This window comes from Elephas maximus, chromosome 17, assembly GCF_024166365.1.
Source record: "Elephas maximus indicus isolate mEleMax1 chromosome 17, mEleMax1 primary haplotype, whole genome shotgun sequence".
NCBI lineage: Eukaryota > Metazoa > Chordata > Mammalia > Proboscidea > Elephantidae > Elephas > Elephas maximus.
In genome coordinates, this window is record NC_064835.1 from 40,965,544 (window position 1) to 40,984,827 (window position 19,284).

The 19,284-nt window shown below is 37.2% G+C and overlaps 1 protein-coding gene across 3 annotated transcripts in view; it reads right to left on the minus strand.

Annotated features, from left to right (window-relative positions):
- The window catches only part of ANAPC1 (anaphase promoting complex subunit 1), a 184,893-nt gene that overhangs the window by 162,476 nt on the left and 3,133 nt on the right, over positions 1–19,284 (minus strand). The window contains exons 3-10 of one of the 3 annotated variants that reach the window (XM_049857673.1): positions 18,752–18,913; positions 6,926–6,977; positions 6,623–6,723; positions 5,871–5,953; positions 4,710–4,783; positions 2,376–2,521; positions 1,935–2,155; positions 1,056–1,265 (exon numbers count right to left, since the gene is read on the minus strand). In XM_049857673.1, coding sequence (XP_049713630.1) covers positions 1,056–1,265; positions 1,935–2,155; positions 2,376–2,521; positions 4,710–4,783; positions 5,871–5,953; positions 6,623–6,723; positions 6,926–6,977; positions 18,752–18,913 — 1,049 coding nt within the window. Of the gene's footprint in view, positions 1–1,055; positions 1,266–1,934; positions 2,156–2,375; positions 2,522–2,684; positions 3,116–4,709; positions 4,784–5,870; positions 5,954–6,622; positions 6,724–6,925; positions 6,978–18,751; positions 18,914–19,284 lie in introns of those variants that run through there. The other 2 variants (XM_049857674.1, XM_049857675.1) reach the window with 2 other exon arrangements.

The following is a 19,284-nucleotide window of genomic DNA, read 5'->3' on the forward strand; positions in this document are numbered from 1 at the left end:
ACTACTCAACTACACACACACTTGATTACAACTCCAGAGGGTTAACAGAACTCCTGCAACCGCAAAGTCATTTATGAGCGCCCTCACCCCCCAAGGACCTCTATAAACCTAGCCTCTACATACTCCTTAAACTCTAATCTACCTCTCTTGCCTCAATGTCCACCTATAAGCTGGACAATATATATGTTTGTTGCTCTGCTCTGTACCCTGAGCTTACAGCTCCATAAAGGGCCTTCTTACAGCTTTTCTGAAACAGAACAGGCCTAAAAGGGATCTTCAGAGTATAATCTCTCTCTCTTAAGCCTCCTCTCAGTCTTTTCCCTTCCCTCTGTGCAAGCCAAAGTGTTTGTACTTGCAATTCCTTGAATGTGCCACACATTCAAACTTCTGAACTTTTGTTCTGCTAATACCATTGCCTACTGTGCCCTTCCGCACTTACCTGCCTGGCAAATACCAAACCCTATCAGCAGAATAAGCAGTCCCTCCTTGTGCCACCATCCTTCAAATAGCTGTCTCTCTTTTGAGGGCAGGGAGTGACTTACTCACCTGTTAAATCCCAGCCACTAGCACAGACACTGGTATACGGCCTAATTAATGAGTGAATTATTAAAGAGAACATAACAGGAGAAAGGTCACATAGAGGGGAGGTTTGATCTGTGTTTTTCCAAAAAGCACAGCTGACACTAAACTAGCATAAAGGTATAACTTAAAAAAATTATATAAAATCCCAAGTTTCCTAGTCTACGGAAATTAGTTCTGTTTCTCCTTAAACCAAACAGCAAATACCTCAAATCTGATAGATCACTACTACTAAGTTATGGAAGAAATATCAAATGGATAAAGAATATTTTATGACCAATTTAACTAAGATCATTAATATCCTCTATGGAAGTGGCCTTAAACTATATCTCCAAGTATTTTTGTAAGTATTAATGACTGATCATAACTGATCATTAATAAGTGATCACTAAAAGAACACTGTAAGCAAAATATCCAGTATTTTCCAAAATTTTTGGCAACATTTCTGTTTGAATATAAAAATATATACTCCAAACCTTGTATTAGTAATCGTTTCTGTCCATAAATGGTCAATACAAAGTTCAGGAACAATTGGCTCTGTTTCTGGCGCAAAAAAGGAGTCATTAGAAGTACTATTTGGAGAATGGGAAATACTGTGTCTTTTCGGAGACTGATTATGACTTGAAAGGTTGAACCTCTGCACCCCTGAAAAAGAGTGCACTCCTAAGGCAGGAGAATGGGCACGACTGCAAAGTAAAACAGAAGATGAGAGTCCATCACAATCAGAAACGCACGCTACAGAACATACTTTTCAGTATTCTATGCATGGAAGAGCATTCATGGCATAATTTAACCAGAAATACATTATTTTTTAAAGTAGCTACTTAAATGGTTCAAGTTAAAGTGCTTTACCATATTCTAAAAATGTAGAACTTTTTGTTAGAATTCATTCTTTCAAAACTAAAATTTAGTTCTTATTCATTTTCTGCCTCAGAAAAAGAAACTGTTGGTTATTCAAAAAGGTCTAAACTATGTTCCTGTACAGTCAGATATGTATCTATTATACATGCATGTGTGTGTATACCAAAAAGAAAAAAACAGTAAAACTAATACAAATGAAGATTAAAAAGTAGTACAAAATATTTTTGGAATTAATATTCATCAACTGCTACCATTAAGCTACAGCAATGGGGCAATCAACTTAAGATAAGCATCAGCAACTTCTAAATATAATTCATCAAAGAAAAGTGGCAAAGAAACTTGGGAGGCTTAGTAAAGTAGCACAAATGGGATGATGGCTACTTTGCCTAGAAAATACCCAAGACTATGAACAGAAATTTTAAATCCTTCAAAACTGAAGAGAAACTCAGAAAATAAGGTATCTTATTTTTTACACTCGCACATTTCATTCCCACCTGAGAGCTGCCATGTTGGAAATAGAAGGTGAACGAGAGTGTAGACTGGGTGATGAGGCTGAGCGGCTCTGACTGTGGATGGAGGAATAATTCTGGAAAGGTGAAGTCACGGGAGAATCTCCTTTGGAGAGGCTTCTGAGGTGAGCCGTGAGGGAGCTGCTGGTGGCCACATTCTGCGGGGTTCCCCCCTGTTCGGAGAACTTTAAAACAACATTCTCTTCCTTAAGTTAAAATAAAGAGAAGGAAAAAAAGAAAACTCTAATTAAATTACAAAGGTAGTTTCCTTATGAGAATGCAGGGTAGATGCCAGTTACTTAACAAACAAAATTTTTGTTTCCTAAAAACCTTGATCTATTTCACAAATAATTCTTCCAAAAACACGTAAAGGTTTCCGTATTAACTACTCTTTCATATTCAGAAATGACTTGCCTTTATCCTTACCTCTGGTTTGACTCTCCGGAGAACCCACACAGAATGCAAACCTTGAACGGTGTCATATGTCATCACAATGGAGGGGTCAGTATTGAGGAAAACAATTTTCATTGCATGATCTACAACATATTGCACCCGTGATGAACCAAAAAGACCTTAAAAATACAAAAGAAATAATCAGGTGTAAAACCACAGACTTAACAAGACTTTTCTTTATGAACTGAGTTCTTAAAATTCTTCAAGAGAAACCAAGCCAATTAAGGCACAAAATACAGTAATATATTGCATAATTAGCCCTTGAATTTTTAATAAACTTACTTTGGATATCAACTTCCTTAAGATATATTAAAGATGAGAGCATTACAAGGTTCAATTTCACACACGTCCAATTAAATGCTCAAGATTTGTGCTGACTCGCCATTAAATTCATCAGCCACAGGTACAAAGCTGTCTCTGAAGGTCCATGACTCCTTCAACAATTGACTTATTTACAACTTGCAATCAACTATTCTGCCAAGTTTGACTTCTCTACTGGTTCTTCTCTTCTGGATAGGTTTCCATATGCTTATTTGACAGTTGCCTAAACGCTACCCTCTGAGTTAAAATATTAGAAAATAAAAACATGATTATTTTATAAAATAAGTATTTTATAAATAAAAAATCACTCAATTCCATCACCTCAAAATTTACACTTTTAAAATTTTAGAGATTTTGCCTACAGTTTTTTGTCTACACATATACAGATACTTCCTATGTCTTTGTAAAATAAGACATACTTTATTTATAGTTTTGCATCCTACTAACATTATGAATAAGCAACTCCCCAGGTCATTAAATATTATTCAAAAGATAAGATCAATAATGGCTACATACCATTCCATCAGAGGCCCTAACATGTTTATTTAGGTTGTCTACAATTTTTACCAATATAAATAACATAGAATAAGATCAACAAACCTTTTCTGTAAAGGTCCAAAGAATAAATATTTTAAGCTTCCTAAGCCACAGATTTACTATCATATAGATTTCTTTTTATCTATAATTCTTTAAAAAGGTAAAAACCATTCTTAGCTTGTAAGCTTTACAAACACAGGCTATGAACTGGATTTGTCCTGTGAACTATTAGCTAGCCCAGATATAAAAGACCCATTACCAGTATTTCAGAATACATGCTTGGAATAAAGTCTTAAAACTAAAACTGGTCAAAAAAATAAACATTTGTTTAATCAGTAAGTCCTTATTATAATAACCTATCATCGTATTTAGCCATATCTAAAATTTAAAGATAAGCATCTAGAACTACTTGCAGGGAATATTAATTCAGAGACCCAGAAAACTATGTTATCATAAGCAGGAAAAACAAAATATAAAAAATGTACACAATTCTGCCCTATGGCCCTACATTACACCTACTCCTCACTTATCGACTACCTTGTTATTGGACATTTTGCATTTGCAACATTAGTAAAAAATCTATTATCCTAATATTTTGTGTTTTACTATCCTAATATTTTGTGCATTATATGACTTATATCTGGTAGTAATGAACGCCAAGGTGCAAGGCAAGAGTAATGCTGGCTATAATGATTAAAGTTATATGTCAATTTGGCTGGGCCATGATTCTCAGTGGTTTGGCAGTTATGTAATGATGTAATTTGGCAGTTACGTGACGATGAAATTTGGCAGTTATGTAATGATGCAGCCATCCTCCATTTCATATAATGCCAATTTTTTGGAACTTAACCATGTTGCTAAGTAAGGAGTGGGTGTAGTTTTTTTCCAAAAGTAAACAGTATTAGCTCATTCGAGTATCATTCAGCTACTTATTAATTATCGAGGAACAGAGTCATCTACACCGCATTGTCAACCCCATTGCCATTGAGTCAATTTCAACTCATAGCAACCCTATAGGACAGAGAAGAAATGCCCCATAGGGTTTCCACAGCTATAATCTTTACGGAAGCAGAGTGCTACATCTTTCTCCCGTGCAGCGGCTGGTGGGTGCAAACCACTTACCTTTTGGTTAGCTACGCACTTAACCGCTGCACCACCAGAGTTCCCTGAATCATCTATAGGTTAGTAAATGTATCAGTATTCGTGACTGATTTATAGGGAAGGCTCTGTTTTTACTATACTTAAAGAATAACTATTAAACAGTTAACACCATGGTATTCAAGTTCTTAATTTAATATAAATTAATTTCAAAATAAAATATTTTTATAAAACGCTTAAACATTATTTTCATAAAACAAGTGAAATTTTTGTGAGCTCATTTTTTATTTCATCCCTTCCCTCAAATAAACAAAAAAAGCCTAGTAAAAGAAATTACAAAAATACACTTACTTCCAGATTTACAAACAAGTGGTGTTATTTCATCTAGTGGGTGCAGCATGCTGAACAGAGTGGGTAAAGGTTTTCTAGCAATAAACAAATAATAAATCAATGATCAACACAAGATGACTACATTTGTGTAAAGTCTGCATTTTCCTTGCAAAGAAATTATCTTCTCTAGATTACACAAGTAACTCTATAGAAACCTATGACTTAAAAGCAGACCTTTAAAATTTTTATACACTGTCATTCAGAGTATTTTCTACTTCATTCCTAGAAACTTCTCCTTCTCTTCTACAGCGTAATTCTATACACACACATGCACAGAGGGAAATCAAGACAGCCCAGGGAATATCTGGAAACAGCAGTCGTCACAACACCAGACCAAGAGAATAATGGGCATAGGCAGTCTCTCTCTCGGTCTGTCTTGGTGATAGTGTGTCTACATCAGCTAAGAAAGAAATTTAGTTTCTTACACCTGCTTAGAGAGGGACGCAGTTTAACTTTTTTTCTCCCAAGTAAATGCAAAGTCTGCATTATTTTTTTTTAAAAGAGTGATAGAAAAACAAAGACAGATTTTCTACCTGAGCACAGAGAGAAACCCATAAGCAATTTTTTAAAAATCTACTGTCTACTTCTTGCACCACACAATAAGAGATGCTGTATGTGTCTGCTCTTCAATGAGTTCACAATTTACAAGAGAGACAAGGCAAAGACACAAACCACCAAGGAGAACCTACCATTTATTGGGCACCTAGTATGTTCTAGGCCCTGTGCCAAAGCATTATACATTAGCTCATTTCATGGTCACATAAACCCTAAGAGGTAAACAACAGCATTCCTGTAACAGATAAGGACACTAAGGCTAATTCTAATCATTTGCCCAAAGTAACACAATGAAAAAGTGGCAGAGCTAAGAATGAATCTTATTCTTTTTAATCCATTTCTCCATTCAATTTTTCTACTTGGGGGGAAAAAAAGCTGTAGGTAATTAAGTAGCAAGTGAAAGAAGAACTAGCTTGTAAGTATACAATATTGAAATTAAAGAAAATGGCAAATATCAGTGCTATCAATACAGAAATTATCATCATCCTGAAATTTTAGGTATACAGTCTTACCTCAGGACCAAAACAAAAAAGCCAAATAATATTCTGCACTAAGTAAACTGAATACCTGGGAGGAACTGGAGGCACCTCATGGGAAGAACTGCTCCGTTCAAACAACAGTCCATACTTGGTGGGCCAAACATTTGCAACCTATCAGGTCAAAGGAGGGAAGGAAAGGGAGGGTTGGAAACAAAGATATAAGTGAACTACCCTTAATAAAATGTTCTTATGCAACATACAGAATATTTACTTTTTTTTTTTTTTTCAATTTAATAAGACCTTTACAAAGTAACACCACCATAACTAATATTAAAAAACAAGCAATTCTAAGGAGGAAGAGAAATTCAATCTGAAATTCCTGTCAGTGGCTAAAGTCAGCACCCAAAATGACAATACAATAAAGTCTTAACAATAGCATCAGGTATGAAAAAGATGACAAGAAACAGGAAAAAAAACTAGCATTGCACATGTACCCTATTTAATATAACCAAAATATATTTCTTACATATAATGTAAACTGACAAAAGTCTCCCAGAAAAGGCTTTTTAATCTTTCCACTTAGCTCAATATGCTAAAAATTAAGATAGGATCATCTTAACTGTTTTGACACTCTGTAATTCACTTCACCAGGTTCTTTGTTTATGTAAAAGATAGAAAAATAGTAAATCACTAAAGCTGCTGAAATGTAGTTATTTTATTTGAGTAAAAATAGCATTCTTTATTACACTAACATATATAAGAGTAGTAATATTTCTGAAACTAATTCATTTAAGAATGTTTTCTAACAAAACATAAAAACCTGGAAACACTCAAGTTTACCTGAAAAGGTAAAGAAGCTATGTAATCCTTTCCTTCTATGCTATGCATGTTAATACATGAGCTTTGCAATATGCATATGCATTTTTCCACTTCATCATTACCTAAAAAAAACAAGTACAAGAAGATTTTGGAAATTTTTCTAAAGAGTTCAATCCAAAAAGCACAAACTCTTTAACGCACAATAGGAAAATTCTTAAGCTAAACCACTACAAGTAAGTGGCTATTTATTTTGAATGAAGAAAACAAGGAGATAAACATTTGGAATCATCGTAAGACAAAATAAAATTTCAAAAAGAAACTTACTGTAGGCCTTTTCAGACTTATCCTGTGATATAATGAAGTCACACCACAATGCCTAAAAGTAAAACAAAATGCTTACCTAAGAAAATTATATCTAAATAACAACTACTAACTACCAGTACCAGCTCCAATGAGTCGCCAACTCATGGTGACACCATGTGTGTCAGAGTAGAACTGAGTTCCACGGGGTTTTCAATGGATGATTTTTTGAAAATAGATCACCAGGCCTTTCTTCTGAGGCACCTCTGGGTAGGCTCAGACCTTCAATCTTTCAGCTACCAAATGAGCACATTAACAGCTTGCACCACCCAAGGACTACACTAATGGTATCTAAATAATAAAATGGCACCTATGCACCTACATAGTAACTTTCCCTCCTCCTGAGCTTAACACATACGCCATGAGAACCAAGAACAGGAATAAGTAAAATTAGGCTACTTAACAATAAATATTATAATGAAAGATCAACTGTGTTTGCAACTAAATTTTATAAAAAGAAAAAAATTTTAAACGACTAGATAGACACTTTGCAGTAAAACTGAGTTCCAATACAGATAGCCCTCAACTTAAAACAGGGCTCGGTTCCAACAAGTCTGGTGTAAGTTCTGACATAAGTTGAATACCTCATTTTTTTTTTAGTTTTCACTGTTATTGCCTTTTATTATCTTTATAAATACGATCTTTATCTGTCTTTGGGGGTTAAAAACATTACATGTAAACTTACATATATTTTAATACGTACCTACATACATAAAAAATAGACAAATCATAAAAATTTACTGTGACCACAAAGAGTTAGATAACATTTGTCATTTTGTCAGTTGTGGTGATAACTCCTCTTGCGGAAGGTTCTGGATCATCTGGATAATCCCTGGGAATCAGGATGGTATTTCTAGTCAGAAAATTAGTGAGACTTGTCTGTATGGTCCTTTTATTTTTTCCTTCATATATTTCACAGTAACATCTCACTGCTTCCCGAATGTGCCTATCGAATTGGCAAAGCGATCAGCGTTTGCATCCATGTTTTCAAGCAACTGAATCCTGTGATTTAGTTTAGAAAAAACTCCAACCTTTTCACTGTAAAATTTTTTGACAACTTCTCCTTCCTCTTATTCGTTATTTCTTTCTTCTCCAGCACTTCTTTCCTCTTCAAAATCCAGCAAGTCCTGATCTGTGGATTCCCCTTCTTAGTGATCTATGAGCTGCTCCACATCGGCAACATCAAGTTCTAAACTCAGAGTTCTTGCCATATGGACGATTTGCCCACCGATGTCTGCAATCACATTATCCTGATCAATTGCTTGGAGCATGTTCACGTAACTCAGCAACTTTTTCCATATCCCCTGCATGCATTTTCCTTTAACTTCCTCCCAGGAAGATGCAATGTTCCAGATACACTGACGGTCGTGAGGGTGGTCCGTCGTCACTCGAATGCATTGTAAGTTGGCGACTATCTGTAGTAAGTAGTTTAACCTGTATTAAACCCTATATCCTACACAAAGCTTAAAATCTAGTTTCTGTAAGCTATTAAAATCTAGTTACCACAAGCTATTTTGTAATTCAACCTTAACAAAAGATCTTACCATTCTTAGTTACTTTCCCTTTTAAAATCCTAGATAGGCTCCCTTCTGCATACAATTTAAAATTCAAATTTCTTGGTTTATACACAAGGTCTTTCACAATCTGGATCCACCCTTCCCTTCCAGCACCCATTTTTATCTCCCTCCCCTCAGCCACAGCCTGTGTTCAGTGATTTGGAACTCAGAAAAAGTCAAGTTTTCCCACAGTTCTTTTCACTGCAATTCCCTCTGCCTAGAATGCCCTTCCTTTCCAATCTCTAATTTAAAAAGCATTTTCTTTGAGAAATCCTTCCTTCACAGCTCAGTTCATCTCTGGGCTCTCACTGCACTGCAGTCACGTTGCTATCACATGGCACTCAGAATACAGCATTTCCATTTATCCATTTATTTGTCTACCTTTCTAGGCTATGAGTCCTTCAATGGTAGAAACTGTTTATAGTATATACAACAGAGTGATATTCAAATACTTGCAGAATGAATAAAAGAACAAAGAGATTAAAAACTGAGTAACATATGCCTAGTTACATTCCTTAACCAAAATATAATCTTCCTCCATATTAGCAAACACAATAATATTTTTCCAGATCGGAAGGATTAAAATCCCAAATCTTACAATTCCACTAACAAGAGATCTTAAGGACACAAAGTATCTAACCACAAAACCATGGAATCTAGAAAACTACAAATCCATGGAATCGTAACTAGAGAAATTAAGAGGAAAATACAGAAGCAAAGAACTATATAAACCCACTGCCGTCAAGGAGTCAGGACAGGACAGGACAGAGCAGAGCTGCCCTACAGGGTTTCCAAGGAGCCACCTGGTGGATTTGAACTTCCAACCTTTTGGTTAGCAGCCGTAGCACTTAATCACTACGCCACCCGGGTTTCCAAAGAATTATACAGATATCATCAAATCTACCTTTCACATCTATACTAGCTATGTGGGTCATATGCAGGAAAAATTTTATCATCAAGATCACTGGCTTTAACACTCCTAGACTGAACTGCTTCCACATGTGCCCTCAAATTTTGGCACATTAATTCAGTTTATTCCTTCCAACTATTAGTTAGAAAAAGTACAATGCTCATTAGGACACAGTTAATGGGGGAAAAAAATAGAAGCATTCAGGTAAAATGAGTATCTTAAGAGTTATCAAAGCCACCAAAACATGGCAACAGCCTAACACCCAATTCAACTATTATAAATGTACTGGTTTTTTCCTCTCAACTTTTTATTTTAAAATTTTTCAATAAGAAAAGCTGAAACAGAGGGCGGAGCCAAGATGGCGGACTAGGCAGACGCTACCTCAGATCCCTCTTACAAAAAAGACACGGAAAAACAAGTGAATCGATCACATACATAACAATCTACGAACCCTGAATAACAAACACAGATTTAGAGACGGAGAAGGAACTAATACGGGGAAGCAGCGACTGTTTCCAGAGCCTGGAGCCAGCATATGAGTCAGGCACGGCACAAGCACAGAGAGCTGCTCCACACCCCTGGACTAACCCCGGGAGGGGGACCAGCCGGTTCCGTGGGCGGCGTGGGACGCAGGCGGTGGGAGAAGTCCCCAGGAGGCAGTGACTGGTCTTGGAGCAGGAAGAGCAGCGTCCCAGCCGGGGAACCATCCCGCCGGGATTTGGACTGGACGCAGCTACGGCATAAACACGGAGAGCTGCTCCACCCCCCTGAACTAACCCCGGGAGGAGGCCCAGCTGGGTCGCGCGGGCGGCGTGGGACGCAGCCAGTAGGAGAAGTCCCTGGGAGGCAGCAACTGGTATTGGAATGGGGAGAACAGCGTCCCAGCCGGGACACTTGGACACGGCACAAGCACGGGGAGCTGCTCCACCCACCTGAACTAACCCCGGGAGGGGGCCCAACTGGTTCTCGGAGGCGGCACGGCAACACGGCTGGAGGGACGAGAAGTCCCCAGGAGGCAGCGACTGATTTTGGAGTCGAGAGTGCACCGTCCCAGCAGGGGAGCCTTGACACTGGGTGTGGGGCTGGAAGCGGAGGATGTGACCCTGACTCCAGCGGGCCAGACCCCCCGGGGGTAATCTCCACACAGCCAGCACACATAAGCGACGCGCCCCGCGGGAATCACAGATATAATAGTCATTCCAAGCAAGACAAGCAACTCTGGCTATATTCTGAGGTGCTACTCTCCTATCTCTCTGTTCCCTACCCCACCCTCCCCAGGCGGCTTCATTAACATCCGAATAGCCTGAGCCAGAGGGAGAACTCTGATAGGGATCTGACTGCATTTTTTTTTTAACAGATTTTCTGGAAAAACTAGTTTCCCAGTGATGGCTCGGAGACAACAATCCATATCAAACCACTTAAAGAAGCAGACCATGACAGCTTCTCCAACCCCCCAAACAAAAGAAACAAAATCTTTCCCAAATGAAGATACAATCCTGGAATTATCAGATACAGAATATAAAAAAACTAATTTACAGAATGCTTCAAGACACCACAAATGAAATAAGGCAAACTGCAGAAAAAGCCAAGGAACACACTGATAAAACTGTTCAAGAACTCAAAAAGATTATTCAAGAACACAGTGGAAAAATTAATAAGTTGCAAGAATCCATACAGAGACAGCATGTAGAAATCCAAAAGATTAACAATAAAATTACAGAATTAGACAACGCAATAGGAAGTCAGAGGAGCAGACTCGAGCAATTAGAATGCAGCCTGGGACATCTGGAGGACCAGGGAATCAACACCAACATAGCTGAAAAAAAATCAGATAAAAGAATTTTAAAAAAATGAAGAAACCCTAAGAATCATGTGGGACTCTATCAAGAAGGATAACCCGCGGGTGACTGGAGTCCCAGAACAGGGAGGGGGGACAGAAAACACAGAGAAAATAGTTGAAGAACTCCTGACAGAAAACTTCCCTGACATCATGAAAGACGAAAGAATATCTATCCAAGATGCTCATCGAACCCCATTTAAGCTTGATCCAAAAAGAAAAACACCAAGACATATTATCATCAAACTCACCAAAACCAAAGATAAACAGAAAATTTTAAAAGCAGCCAGGGAGAAAAGAAAGGTCTCCTTCAAGGGAGAGTCAATAAGAATAAGTTCAGACTACTCAGCAGAAACCATGCAGGCAAGAAGGGAATGGGACGACATATACAGAACACTGAAGGAGAAAAATTGCCAGCCAAGGATCATATATCCAGCAAAACTCTCTCTGAAATATGAAGGCGAAATTAAGATATTTACAGATAAACACAAGTTTAGAGAATTTGCAAAGACCAAACTAAAGCTACAAGAAATACTAAAGGATATTGTTTGGTCAGAGAACCAATAATGTCAGATATCAGCACAACACAAGATCACAAAACAGAACGTCCTGATATCAACTCAAATAGGGAAATCACAAAAACAAACAAATTAAGATTAATTGAAAAAAAAAAATACACATAACAGGGAATCATGGAAGTCAATAGGTGAAAGATCACAATAATCAAAAAGAGGGACTAAATACAGGAGGCATTGAACTGCCATATGGAGAGTGATACAAGGCGATATAGAACAATACAAGTTAGGTTTTTACTTAGAAAAATAGGGGTAAATAATAAGGTAACCACAAAAAGGTATAACAACTCTATAACTCAAGATAAAAGCCAAGAAAAACGTAACGACTCAACTAACATAAAGTCAAACACTATGAAAATGAGGATCTCACAATTTACTAAGAAAACAGCCTCAGCACAAAAAAGTATGTGGAAAAATGAAATTGACAACAACACACATAAAAAGGCATCAAAATGACAGCACTAAAAACTTATTTATCTATAATTACGCTGAATGTAAATGGACTAAATGCACCAATAAAGAGACAGAGAGTCACGGACTGGATAAAGAAACACGATCCATCTATATGCTGCCTACAAGAGACACACCTTAGACTTAGAGAAACAAATAAACTAAAACTCAAAGGATGGAAAAAATATATGAAGCAAACAATAAGCAAAAAAGAAGAGGAGTAGCAATATTAATTTCTGACAAAATAGACTTTAGACTTAAATCCACCACAAAGGATAAAGAAGGACACTATATAATGATAAAAGGGACAATTGATCAGGAAGACATAACCATATTAAATATTTATGCACCCAATGACAGGGCTGCAAAATACATAAATCAAATTTTAACAGAACTGAAAAGTGAGATAGACACCTCCACAATTATAGTAGGAGACTTCAACACACCACTTTCGGAGAAGGACAGGACATCCAGTAAGAAGCTCAAGAGAGACACGGAAGACCTAATTACAACTATCAACCAACTTGACCTCATTGACTTATACAGAACTCTCCACCCAACTGCTGCAAAGTATACTTTTTTTTCTAGCGCACATGAAACATTCTCTAGAATAGACCACATATTAGGTCATAAAACAAACCTTTGCAGAGTCCAAAACATCAAAATATTACAAAGCATCTTCTCAGACCACAAGGCAATAAAACTAGAAATCAGTAACAGAAAAACTAGGGAAAAGAAATCAAATACTTGGAAAATGAACAATACCCTCCTGAAAAAAGACTGGGTTATAGAAGACATCAAGGAAGGAATAAGGAAATTCATAGAATGCAACGAGAATGAAAATACTTCCTATCAAAACCTCTGGGACACAGCAAAAGCAGTGCTCAGAGGCCAATTTATATCGATAAATGCACACATACAAAAAGAAGAAAGAGCCAAAATCAGAGAACTGTCCCGACAACTTGAACAAATAGAAAGTGAGCAACAAAAGAACCCATCAGGCACCAGAAGAAAACAAATAATAAAAATTAGAGCTGAACTAAATGAATTAGAGAACAGAAAAACAATTGAAAGAATTAACAAAGCCAAACGCTGATTCTTTGAAAAAATTAACAAAATTGATAAACCATTGGCTAGACTGACTAAAGAAATACAGGAAAGGAAACAAATAACCCGAATAAGAAACGAGAAGGACCACATCACAACAGAACCAAATGAAATTAAAAGAATCATTTCAGATTACTACGAAAAATTGTACTCTAACAAATTTGAAAACCTAGAAGAAATGGATGAATTCCTGGAAAAACACTACCTACCTAAACTAACACATTCAGAAGTAGAACAACTAAATAGACCCATAACAAAAAAAGAGATTGAAACGGTAATGAAAAAACTTCGAACAAAAAAAAGCCCTGGCCCGGATGGCTTCACTGCAGAGTTCTACCAAACTTTCAGAGAAGAGTTAACACCACTACTACTGAAGGTATTTCAAAGCATAGAAAATGACGGAATACTACCCAACTCATTCTATGAAGCCACCATCTCCCTGATACCAACACCAGGTAAAGACATTACAAAAAAAGAAAATTATAGACCTATATCCCTCATGAACATAGATGCAAAAATCCTCAACAAAATTATAGCCAATAGAATCCAACAACACATCAAAAAAATAATTCACCATGATCAAGTGGGATTTATACCAGGTATGCAAGGCTGGTTTAATATCAGAAAAACCATTAATGTAATCTATCACATAAATAAAACAAAAGACAAAAACCACATGATCTTATCAATTGATGCAGAAAAGGCATTTGACAACGTCCAACACCCATTTATGATAAAAACTCTTACCAAAATAGGAATTGAAGGAAAATTCCTCAACATAATAAAGGGCACAAAGCCAACAGCCAATATCACTCTAAATGGAGAGAACCTGAAAGCATTTCCCTTGAGAACGGGAACCAGACAAGGATGCCCTTTATCACCACTCTTATTCAACATCGTGCTGGAAGTCCTAGCCAGAGCAATTAGGCTAGACAAAGAAATAAAAGGTATCCGGATTGGCAAGGAGGAAGTAAAGTTATCACTATTTGCAGATGACATGATTATATACACAGAAAACCCTAAGGAATCCTCCAGAAAACTACTGAAACTAATAGAAAAGTTTGGCAGAGTCTCAGGTTATAAAATAAACATATAAAAATCACTTGGATTCCTCTACATCAACAAAAAGAACACCGAACAGGAAATAACCAAATCAATACCATTCACAGTAGCCCCCAAGAAGATAAGATACTTAGGAATAAATCTTACCAAGGATGTAAAAGATCTATACAAAGAAAACTACAAAGCTCTACTACAAGAAATTCAAAAGGACATACTTAAGTGGAAAAACATACCTTGCTCATGGATAGGAAGACTTAACATAGTAAAAACGTCTATTCTACCAAAAGCCATCTATACATTTAACGCACTTCCGATCCAAATTCCAATGTCATATTTTAAGGGGATAGAGAAACAAATCACCGATTTCATATGGAAGGGAAAGAACCCCCGGATAAGCAAAGCACTACTGAAAAAGAAGAAGAAAGTGGGAGGCCTCACTCTACCTGATTTCAGAACCTATTATACAGCCACAGTAGTCAAAACAGCCTGGTACTGGTACAACAACAGGCACATAGACCAATGGAACAGAATTGAGAACCCAGACATAGATCCATCCACGTATGAGCAGCTGATATTTGACAAAGGACCAGTGTCAATTAATTGGGGAAAAGATAGCCTTTTTAACAAATGGTGCTGGCATAACTGGATATCCATTTGCAAAAAAATGAAACAGGACCCATACCTCACACCATGCACAAAAACTAACTCCAAGTGGATCAAAGACCTAAACATAAAGACTAAAACGATAAAGATCATGGAAGAAAAAATTGGGACAACCCTAGGAGCCCTAATACAAGGCATAAACAGAATACAAAACATTACCAAAAATGATGAAGAGAAACCCGATAACTCGAGCTCCTAAAAATCAAACACCTATGCTCATCTAAAGACTTCACCAAAAGAGTAAAAAGACCACCTACAGACTGGGAAAGAATTTTCAGCTATGACATCTCCGACCAGCACCTGATCTCTAAAATCTACATGATTCTGTCAAAACTCAACCACAAAAAGACAAACAACCCAATCAAGAAGTGGGCAAAGGATATGAACACACATTTCACTAAAGAAGATATTCAGGCAGCCAACAGATACATGAGAAAATGCTCTCGATCATTAGCCATTAGAGAAATGCAAATTAAAACGACGATGAGATTCCATCTCACACCAGCAAGGCTGGCATTAATCCAAAAAACACAAAATAGTAAATGTTGGAGAGGCTGCGGAGAGATTGGAACTCTTAAGACACTGCTGGTGGGAATGTAAAATGGTACAACCACTTTGGAAATCTATCTGGCGTTATCTTAAACAGTTAGAAATAGAACTACCATACAACCCAGAAATCCCACTCCTCGGAATATACCCTAGAGATACAAGAGCCTTCACACAAACAGATATATGCACACCCATGTTTATTGCAGCTCTGTTTACAATAGCAAAAAGCTGGCAGCAACCAAGATGTCCGTCAACGGATGAATGGGTAAATAAATTGTGGTATATTCACACAATGGAATACTACGCATCGATAAAGAACAGTGACGAATCTGTGAAACACTTCATAACATGGAGGAACCTGGAAGGCATTATGCTGAGCGAAATTAGTCAGAGGCAAAAGGACAAATATTGTATAAGACCACTATTATAACATCTTGAGAAATAGTAAACCTGAGAAGAACACATACTTTTGTGGTTACGAGGGGGGTAGGGAGGGAGGGTGGGTGAGGGTTTTTTATTGATTAATCAGTAGACAAAAACTGCTTTAGGTGAAGGGAAAGACAACACTCAATACATGGAAGGTCAGCTCAATTGGACTGGACCAAAAACAAAGAAGTTTCCGGGATAAAATGAATGCTTCAATGGTCAGCGGAGCAAGGGCGGGGGTCTGGGGAACATGGTTTGCGGGGACTTCTAAGTCAATTGGCAAAATAATTCTATTATGAAAACATTCTGCATCCCACTTTGAAATGTGGCGTCTGGGGTCTTAAATGCTAACAAGCGGCCATCTAAGATGCATCAATTGGTCTTAACCCACCTGGAGCAAAGGAAAATGAAGAACACCAAGGCCACACTACAACTAAGAGCCCAAGAGACAGAAAGGGCCACATGAACCAGAGACCTACATCATCCTGAGACCAAAAGAACTAGTTGGTGCCCGGTCACAATCGATGTCTGCCCTGACAGGGAGCACAGCAGAGGACCCCTGAGGGAGCAGGAGATCAGTGGGATACAGACCCCAAATTCTCATAAAAGGACCAAACTTAATGGTCTGACTGAGACTAGAGGAATCCCGGAGGCAATGCTCCCCAGACCTTCTGTCGGCACAGGACAGGAACCATCCCCGAAGACAACTCATCAGACATGAAAGGGACTGGTCAGCGGGTGGGAGAGAGATGCTGATGAAGAGTGAGCTAATTATATCAGGTGGACACTTGAGATTGTGTTGGCAACTCTTGTCTGGAGGGGGGATGGGAGGATAGAGAGAGAGGGAAGCCGGCAAAATTGTCACGAAAGGAGAGACTGAAAGGGCTGACTCAAGAGGGGGAGAGCAAGTGGGAGTAGGGAGTGAGATGTATGTAAACTTATATGTGACAGACTGATTGGATTTGTAAACGTTCACTTGAAGCTTAATAAAAGTTAATAAAAAAAAAAGAAAAGCTGAAACAATGAACATGTTTCACCCAGACTCGACAAGTGTTACCATTTATTTGCTTTATCTACGTGTGCATGCATTTGTGTATGCACAGATTTTATTTTTTTGCATGAACTACTTGAAAATAAATTCACACATCATGACATTTCAAACCTAAATACTTCATCATGCGTCTCCTAAAAATAAAGATGTATATAACCACAAAACCATCATAACCCCTAAGAAAATTAACAACTCCCTAATATCACCAATATGTACTAGATATTTTCAACTTTCCCGAAACTATCTTTTTATAGCTGGTGTTCTAAAACCAGGATTCAATCAAAGTTCGTTCAGCAAGGTTCAGAAATTACTGCGTTTACTTATATTCCTTTAGCCTCTTTAAATCTAGAACAGTCTTCCATCTCTTTTTATTCTTTCTCCATGACTAACTTTTATCAGCGACCAGAATGTACAATATCCCACATTCGGTGTTGGTCTGCTTCCTGATGTGTTTTTTTTTCTTCTCCTTTAGACGTTTTATTACAAATACATACAAAGTAAACAGAATAGAATGATGAATTCCCATCAGTCAACCCATTGTCGTCGAATCGATTCCAACCCACAGCAACCCTATAGGACAGAGTAGAACTACCCCATAGGGTTTCCAAAGAGCAGCTGGTGGATTCAAACTGCCGACCTTTTGGTTAGCACCCGAGCTCTTAACCACTGCGCGTCCAGGGCTCCATACTCTGGAATTTAGGTCTAAATACTCATGTTAAATATCTCTGGAAAGAAAACTTAGTATGTGATTCCATGTACTTCATGCTGCATTATATCCAGAAGCACGTAATATTCTTGTTCCCACTATTAATGATGTTAAATTTGATCATGAGGAGGTGAGGTAAACAATGACAGATACCTCTAACATAAAGAAACATTCGTTCCTTCACAGCAAGCAAGTAATCCATGGGGTGATATCTTGATGCCATGGTAATCCTTTCACCCAAAACTGTTATTACCAATTTATAATTTTTACCTGAATCAATTATTATATTGGAGGTTAAAAAAATGGTGATTTTCTAATTCTACCATGCTTCTACAATTATTAGCTGGTATTTTCTATACATAAAGGTTTCTCCTCTTCAACTGAAGATGAACTACGTGTCTCCCTGAATCACAGGGTAAATGCTTAATTCTTTCCTTTTAATTATTAATTTTCAGAATAAGGAGTTAAGTGTAACAGTCAACTGCAACGGCAATTTTTTTCTTTCCTTTTCTCTGAGTATCAGTAAAAATGCATGATTTTCATCTATTCAATATTTTGCAATCAATTATAATCACCATATGTTAAAATATTTTTATACCCTTAATATCTTGTAAATTTTTATTGACAATAACAAATTCAGTTACTCTAGGACAGACTGTTTAAACATCATCATTAAATTGACAAAGGATAGTGTTAGAAAAAAAAAAAAAGGGAACATAAAATAAAATGAATTGTTTATTTTCCTAACCTGGTCTTCACATGTTAAAATGTACACTCAGCTGCTGGGATCACGAAGCCATGTTTTTATCATTTCTATTAAATTCTAATAGAAAAGTTTTTTTTTTTTTTTTTTTAATGTTAAATAGTTAATCAAATCCTAAAATTTAAATCAACTCACCTGCTGGACAGGGCTGTCAACTGTAAATGCTTTATATACAGCTAGTGCCTGGCTTTTACTTCCTTTGCTCCAGATCACCATATTTCCAGCCACGTACAGCTCCTCATCATAGTCCACTTCTTCGCCAATTTCACTTACGCCCTTCCTTAACTGCCAGCTTTCCTTAAAAATTAATACATATACACTTTTTCAATAGTATGGACCAAGATTTATTAATTAATTCAAACAATCATCCAGATTACAAGTCTCCCACTCTCCCTTTTCCTATAAAATAAGACTCCATCTAAGCCTGACTCTTAGAAGGTTTGTTGTCACTGATAACTGAATGGGGGGTGTGTGCCTGTGTGCATGCGCGTGTACATGCACACATTATATCTTACAGAATTTCATGAACAGGGATTTACTCATTAATTCTCTATATTAAATGTTTTATATTATACCTCTATACTACTCTACCAAAAACATAAATAAACCGAAATTATATCTTATCTATAGATTCAAAAATGAGATCTTTAATATGCTTGAGAGAATAA